The following is an 8,788-nucleotide window of genomic DNA, read 5'->3' on the forward strand; positions in this document are numbered from 1 at the left end:
CAAGAATTACACTTGCCCCTTACCATATTATATGGTTAGTTAAAACATATTAGAAAAATATTTTAAAGTCTTTTGAAATATTCTCTAGTGCATTTTTTTTTTTTAATGATTTGTTTCTTCAGTAATTGTAAAATATCAAAGATTTCTTTTAAAGACAATGATTACATTACATTAATCAAATTCAAGTTTCTTGGTCTACAATACCAAATCAAATTCAATTTAATAAAAAAGTTTAATAACTTTTTTCTTTTTCCAGACCTTTTTTACTTTTTTTTTTTTTCTTTTTTTTTATTACTGTTATATATTATTATTTAATCATCCCCTTGAGTTTTACCTTTTTTGTAGTTTTTAATAATTTATGAAATTTATAATAAATATAAACATATAAATAAAATTAAAAAATTTAATTTTGCTTTATTTGTAAAATTTATTTTAAGTTTTATTTCTTGGAAGAAAAAAGTTTGTCCATTTTATTGTTTTTGCTATTTTAAAATTTTTTCACCCTTGTAAAAGTAACTGAAAATAAAAGTAAAAGAATTAATGATTAATAATTACTAAAAAGTTGAAAGGAAAATATAATAAATCTTGTTTAACAATGTAGTCAACTACATTACTATCATTGTTGCAAGTATTCAATGGGCAATCTCAACTTTAAAGATTTGAAGGAGATTTCAGTCAGCAAGATTGAATACTAACATAATCAAAGTTATAAATTATGGTAACTATCATGGTACAGTAACATAACTTCGTTTTAAACTCTAAAAACAAATTTTAAAATGTTTTATTGAGCTTCATTGACTTTAAAAATCATTTAATTTAGGAGTTATCTTTTTTATGATATTTCTTTCAACTTTTAGCTATTCTGGATTTCCATTTTTTGTAAATACAAATTTAAATATATTTTGCAATATATTTGTTTTTTAACTTTTTCAGTCATTAGCCATACAAAAAATAAGAAAATTTTATAAAAAGATAAGAAAGCCATCAACTTTAAGCTTAGTTATGATAAATTATGATAAATAAAAGGTAAATAAATTCTGGTAATTTTTTACAAAATGTTTTCCGGATTTTTAAAATATGATCTGGAGGATAATTGTTGATTGCATACAAAGAAATTCATATTTAGAATCAGCATTATGACTATTAATTGTTAACCTACACATTAAAAATTATTTTAAAAACATAATAGGTGGCAGGGCTTAATTTACTACTACCCTTAGACCCTTACCTTACCCTTAGAAGACACCTACCCTTAGAAGACAAACTTTATGTTAAGTTATTCAGACTAGAGTAAAAAGCTTTGAATTTTTATCTGTCAAAGATAAATAAAAGTTAAAAGAATGAATTTAAAAAAAAAGGTAAAAAAATTAAATGGTATCTTAGAATATTTAATACTAATATGTAACTTATAATAATAATAGTAATATATAACAATAGTAATGATGGTAGCAAAAGGAAGTGTAAAAGATTGTAAAATAGAAAAACTCAGAAAAGATTTAATTTATTTTTTAAGTTTGAGTTTAGTTTGAAATGTTTCACAATGCATTTATACTTTTAAATCAGAAATGTATAAAAATTAATGTAAAGCAATAGAATTTTTAATAATATAATAAGGAATAGAAGTTTTTTTTTTTAAAGTGATTTCTATAGTACAGAAGTTTTTAAAAAATAAATGTCCTATTGGTTGGTGGCTCATACGTTGTAATCACTTAAAAGTTATTTTAAAAATTAAAATATTAGTATTATAATTTTTTTCAAACTTTAAGTAAAAAATCATTTTTTTATATAAAAAAATAGTGAAACAATTTTACAAGTGGTTAATGATAATTTATATCAAGCTTGAATTGAGTCTTTCTGGATGTATCTGTACATTGATTTTATTTTAAAGGTACTTATATGGAGTAGCTGAATTTACTTAAAATCAATTCTATATATACTCCATACATCTCTATACTCTATAAATACTCCACATACTCTATACATACTCCACAATGCCAACTTTAACCTGTTATCTTATGAAATATGTTCTATATTATATTACTTTTTTTTCTTTTTAGTTACTGAGATGCTTGTTAATGTATTGAACATATGCACAGACGATGAACTTGATGATGAAGATGGTGAGGATTCGGCTAAAAGAAAAGAAGTTATTAAGAATAAAATCAGAGCTATTGGAAAAATGGCTCGGGTTTTCACAATTCTCAGGTATATGCTTTTTTATTTGATTCACTTTTTTTATAATATAGCATTTGATATTAAATTTTGAGCTCTATTCTGGATGAAGATTTAAATTATTAAATCTTCATTCAGAATAGAGCTCATAGTTTAATATTGTCTGTAGCAAAAAACTAAAGAGACCATTATATTGCAAAAAACTGAAGAGACCATTATATTGTAAAAATTTTGTATGCAAATTTTGACAATAAAAATGGCAGCAAACATTGTTTAGATGTACTGATATTTCATTTACTGCTTTGTGTTAGACACAACATCATACGGACTATGTATATTGTTGCTCCAGTACTCAATTTTGTAGACAAATAAATTTTTTTTTCTAATTACATCATTGCAATAAATTTTAATTTTAGTAAAGTTCTGTTGTGAAAAATCATGTAATCAAAGAATTAAGGCTTTTTTATAAATTAGCTTTAAGTATTGTTAAATAAATAAAAAAGTTAAAGAAGCCCCAATCTGGGACTGCCTAAATCTTGATTTTGCAAAAACAGGTCAACACCAGAAATGGCATCTGTTTTTAAAAAAAAATGCTTAAACTCTTCCAAAATGTCACTTAAATAAAAAAATAGCAATATGGAAACCTATCCTAACTATAAAAATATGGATACCTTTTACATACTTTTTTTTTATTATTTATATTTTAAGTGTTGGGTTATAGTCGTACTTGTGTTAAAGTTTTATTATTTTAAGTTGAAATTGTTTTTGAAATTTATTTATGGAAAATTTATCTAAAATATACTATCGATCAAAAGTTTGGATTCATTTGATAAATTTAACAAGTTGCACCAAAAAAAAAAAATTTTCTCCATTATATTTATTTATATTATTCACAATAATTTATTGATCATAATAAAATAATAGAAAAATATGAGATTGTTTTGAAGATTGTGTAGTATGTTTTCTTTTTTTCTTTTTTTTTTTAAACAAACATTTTTCCAATAATTTTTAATTACTCATATTGTTTACAATTAAACAATTACTTAACAAAATAAGATGACATATAATGTCATCTTATTTTGTTAAAAGATTATTTTATCTTTCATCTTTCAGTAAATCTTAAAAAATCAAAATTTTCGAATTTCAAAAATCTTTCAGAATTTTTTTTTTTTTTTTTTTTTGATTTTCAATTCTTTAAAGTATCCTTTTGCTTTTATACCAGTAGCACATACTCTGTGCATTCTTAAAATTTCTGCAATGGTTCAGTTAACATTTGATTCCATCATCTTTGTATGAATACCCAAAGGTATTTTTGATTAGTTGGTTGTATTTTTCTCACATTTCTATCTAACTCACCCCACAACTCGATCTAGTTTAAATCGGGCGGCTGAGGAAGCCATGACATATATTTTTTGTGTGTGTGTGTGTGTTTTTTTGGGCAATATTTACATGTGTGTTTAGTTTACAAGTGTGTTATCCTGTTGAAAAACAAATCCCCGATCCACAATACATTTTCCTCACGGAAATTTTTTTTTTATTTATTTTATTCATAATGTCCTCAAATTGCACAAGGTTGCTAACTTTGTTTTCAGTAAAGTATCCCCAGACCATGACTGACCCTCTACCATGCTTGACTGTTGGGATCACACATTGTTTTATCATTTGTTCTCCATTTAACCATCAAACATATTGTCAACAATTTCTTTCAAAAATTACAAATGATGATTCATTGGAGAACAAGGCTCAAGAACATTGTTGAATTGTCCAATCTATGTTTTATATGTATTTTTGCAATCTTTTAACTTTATTTAGTTTTTGAAGTTATTGTTTTTTTGGCAAGAACACCTTTTTTTAAAGAACACATCCTTTTAAGCTGCAATTGCAAAGACATTGTTTTACCATTAAAACAAATACTAGTGTTTCCCTGATGGAAGTGAGTTCTTGGCAAATTTTAAAAGCAGTTTGAGTACAATTTATTTTACTTAGAGCACAAATAAATTTGTCTTGGTAATTTGGAGTTGTTCTAGACCTCTCCAAACAATGATGACTCTAATTACAGTCAATCTCACGCTTTCTTTGCTATGCTCTCATGACTGCATTTTGAGAAACATTGGTTTTTGAAGCAAGTTTTGTGTTAAATAACTTTCCTTGTGTAATGCCACAATAACAGCTTGTTTTTCTACACTCACTTCTGCTTTTTTTACTCATTCTTCTTTAATCAAAACATAAAACATATACTTTTCTTCAAATTTCAATACTAGAACAAAAATTTTTAAAATATTTCAATGTGCATAACAATTACTCTATAGGTGTTACAGTATTTAACAAAAACAATCTTTTGATTACCGTTCTGTGCAAAAATTCTATAAAACAAGAAAGAGAAATAAAAGTTAATTAAGTTAATATTACAGCAAAATATCTCCAAACATTTCCATCAGTATGTGCCCAAAGTATTCATTATTGTAACAATGGTAAACATATGCTTTATGTTCTCAAACAGGTGTGCGAATCTCTTTTTAATCAAAATGCCATAATAAATGCTTAAAATTAATGTTAATGTTATTTATGTTAATTAATGTTATTTTAAATAGAAGGGCTTCAATTTTTGAAGGAAATTACTTAGAGTTAAAAGAATAAAGTGAACCCAAACTTTTGACTGGTTGTGTATATTTATTATTATAATGAAATTATTCAAACTTTACTTTGAGTCAATAGAAAATTTTATTATTATGGTTTTTCAAGAATTTCCTGATTTTTACCGTTCAAGGTATGATTATTTTACAGGAAGTATTTTTTGTGGAACAGAAAAGTTTAAATTTTTGTTTTTAATAAATAATAGTTAAAAAGGAAAAGGTAATAAAAAAGAAAAAGTAGTTAATTATTGTAAATAAATTATTTTTAAATTTAATTGCTATGGTTTCCTAAATTAAAGCTGTGCTGATAGACTTTTATTCACATTTATTTTTAAGTCACAAATCTTTAATACCCACCAATGGTGATACCAACACCCAATCATTCGTGTAATCTGGCTACACCAATAGTACATGCACAAGTTTTTAAAAATTTCTACTTTGTTCATGATAAATTGTGAAATAAAGCTTTTTCTATTAGGGAAGAAAGCGAAAGTGTGTTAGAGTTAAAGGGGCTGACTCCATCAGGTGCACTACCTGTAGGTATTCTATCAGGAGGAAAAGATTCTCTAAATTCAGGTAATTGTTTGTTTATTTAAATAAAATGTAATGTATTTCAAAACCATTATATTATACCATTATATTAAACCATTATATTTTATATTTAAAGTAAAATATAAAATTTTTTGTATTTGTGTAGAGCAAATTGAAATAAATTTAAAAAGAAACTAGGACAAAATGTATTTTATTGTGTTCTTACTTTTAAAAATAAAATAAATCCTCTTAAAATTTTACTAAAACAGTTTAAATTTTATTAAATGTTTTTATCTGGTCTTTTTTTATTTTTATTTTAAGCATCTGGTTCAGATGAACTAGATACTGTTTTTATATTTTCCTTCTTTATTGTTTGACCTTCACCTGTAGTATTTTATGTCTTATTTTTCTTTCTTCTTTCTCTTTTTTTTTTAATTTTATCTTATGTTTGACTTCTTATTCATACAGTTCTAAAACTTTTTTTGTTATAAACATTCCTTAATTTTTTTGTATATAATCTACCTGCTTCACGCCTAATAAATATATTATTAAGTTTTTATAAACTATCTTGTCAACCTTCTTGAACCATTTTTATTTTTCTATTTATTAGTTCCTTCTATTCTAATTTATTCCTTCCTTCTATCCTAATTTATCACCTCTTATTCTACTTTGTTACTTCCTTTTATCCTAATTTGGCTGGTCCAATAAATGATGTATTTTTCGTTTTCAGAATATGAATGCAATTTCAAGTGAAAATGAAACAATGTGAATGTGCATCGTTTAAATGAATAAACATTAATGTGACATAAATGATTGTTTGAGAATAAGAAAACAGGGCGTGTAACATCTTTCAGTTCATTCTTCATTTGAATATAATCTTTGAAAGAGTTCATTTTGCCATCCAGATTCAGTTTAGGCAAATAATAAATTGCTATTAACAGTTTCAGATGCATATATCTTTATTTCTATCCAAGTAAACTTTTTTTTCAAATTAACATGGATTTTTAACAATAACATCCGTTAACTCCAAAGCATAGCAAACAATAATGTTTGACATTTAATTTTTTTTTTTTTTTTTAATTTCTTTGTTGGCTGGAACCATGCTTTTATATTGTTTCTTTAAGTTCCGACTAATCGTTTGCTCTTGCTTGTTATATTTTTGGTGGCAGTATAAACTGATATTAGGAATATTCTGCAGTGGTTTTTGTAAATTAAAAAGCTTTATATTTCTTCAATTTTTTTAATAGAGGTACAGTGGGAATTTTTGCTTCCACTTCTTTAATAGTATCGCGATTTTCCTAGATTACGATACAAAAATCATTATTTAAAAGATGGCTTTAAAAAATTTCGATGAAAAGTTTAAATTTTTCCATTAGACCGTTTTCAATCTTAAATCATCATTAGACAATTTTCAATTGATGAAAAATTCAATTATCGAAATTTAATTACATAGATGTTCAAACTTTTGATTATGATTATGATTATGTTTTTGGAATGGCTGATGACAATGGTTTATAAAAAATTTTATATGGTTAGTAAGACATTAAGAACATGCTAAGTACTCCAAAGCTTTTTTTCTTAAAAATAATCAAAAATAAATCTTTAACCTATATTAATTCTTTACCTCATATTAATTCTTTACCCTATATTAAAAATATAAGTATCTCATATTTAAGTTGAGGTAATGTTTTGATACAGGGTGGCCACAGCTCCTCCTAAGTCCTCTTTTTCCAGAAATCTCCTCTAAAATGCTCTATTATCTTCTAAAATGTTAAAAATGTGATCAAATCTCCTTTTTAGGTCCTCTTTTATATTTTTATTTCTGTTGTATAATGTAAAAACCCCATAAATGTAGAAACATGGGCGTTAAATCTTTTTTTTTTTTTTAAATCCTATATTTTTATTCAAAATTTTGTAGTGTTGCAAAAAAATCCTCCAAGTTAGATGCAAAATCTCCTCTATAATCTTCTATCCTCTTTTTCCTATGAAAATTATATGTGGCCACCCCTGTGATATTTAAAATCAAGTTATGATAGTATTAAAGTTATTTTTATATGGTCACTTAGACAAAGCCGATTTATTCTTATGGGATCATTTAATTTTACTTTGAATAGTTCGCTAAATATTTTTGTTGTTTGAAAAAATTATATAATTAAATGTTAAAATTGAGTTATGTTTTTAGCTTTGTCTGATCTATCAGTTGATGGTGGTCAACGTAATAAAATACAAGGCTTCGCCGATGCAAAAAGCTTAGATCGAATGAATGAACGCATGCCACCACGTAAAACAGATAAGTTATCGGGAAAAAAATAATAGTCGACTATATGCTGAACTGAATTTTATGCGGCCCCAGACTGTTGGTTTTTTATTTAAAGGGAGGATTAGAATATTGAGCATTAGCTTCCATATTGGCGAATATTGGCGACTTAGATACATGTTAAAGTACCTTGTGGGGTTTGGTTTAACATAATTAAGTTATTTTTATTATTAATTTTTTTTTTTATGTAAAGCTTTTTTTGACTGTACAATCTGTTAATATTTTTACGGTTTTCTGGCTGTACAATGGTGTGTTAATATATTTTATAGTTCATTGATTTTATCTGAATAAGTTTTCTTAATACCCATCGTAACTTTATATTGTAGCTATTTATTTTGAAATTGTTTTCATTGTTTTGAAAAATGGGTATTTTATCTCTTTAACTATGTTTGATATCTGCTGAACTTGTTAAGCGACTATTTTTTCGCTTAAAAAGGAAGTTATCTATTGTATAATATTTAATGAATTTTGTTTTTTGCTTTAAGATTTTATATACAACTTTAAAGATAACAACATACTTCAATGGTTATTCCCAACCTTTTGGTTTTTGAGCTTCAAATATAATATGTATTCTTATGACGGTCTCGACCTTTTAAAGTTTAATATTCCTTTTTGTTAATTTTTTAATACTAATCAAATGTTACCAAGTAAATCACATTTTGTCGAATTTTTATATTTGTGTTTTGCGGGCTATATGAAAGCACGAAAGTCTAAATTAGGTGTTTTAAAACAGTCTAAAATCTTTTCTTTTTTTAATCCAGCCGAGTAAATTAAAGTTAAATTAATTAGTTTTTTTTTGACATATTAGCTTTTATTACTATTTTTTTTAAATTTATTTATGCGTTTCGTTAAATACGTAATATAAAAGCTTCACCGTTATTCAAGTAATTATATTCTTTTCTTTTTTTGCCTCCTTTCTTACCAATGTTGCATACGTGGTCAAAAACGGCTTCGAACCACGAACATTCAGTTCTGAAGCCAGAACCTTAACCACTTCATCACGGCTGCTTTTAAACATAGATAAAGTTGAAGCAGATGCTTGTAGAATTCAAGAAAGTTTTAAATGCAAAACGTCTTTATTTTATTTTTAGGGCTTGGGAAGAATAAAAATTAAACCTATTGATTCTAATCCGTA

At 25.4% G+C, this 8,788-nt stretch overlaps 1 protein-coding gene across 2 annotated transcripts in view; it reads left to right on the top strand.

The window, feature by feature from the left end:
• LOC100205420 (protein phosphatase 3 catalytic subunit alpha) overlaps positions 1 to 8,541 on the top strand; it is a 51,025-nt gene extending 42,484 nt beyond the window's left edge. The window contains exons 9-11 of one of the 2 annotated variants that reach the window (XM_065795575.1): positions 2,058 to 2,205; positions 5,284 to 5,381; positions 7,519 to 8,541. In XM_065795575.1, the coding sequence (XP_065651647.1) occupies positions 2,058 to 2,205; positions 5,284 to 5,381; positions 7,519 to 7,649 (377 nt within the window). In that variant the 3' untranslated portion in view covers positions 7,650 to 8,541. The remainder of the gene's footprint in view (positions 1 to 2,057; positions 2,206 to 5,283; positions 5,382 to 7,518) is intronic. The other variant, XM_065795576.1, reaches the window with a different exon arrangement.
• The last annotated feature ends 247 nt before the right edge of the window (positions 8,542 to 8,788 follow it).

Source organism: Hydra vulgaris, chromosome 04, assembly GCF_038396675.1.
Source record: "Hydra vulgaris chromosome 04, alternate assembly HydraT2T_AEP".
NCBI classification, from domain to species: domain Eukaryota; kingdom Metazoa; phylum Cnidaria; class Hydrozoa; order Anthoathecata; family Hydridae; genus Hydra; species Hydra vulgaris.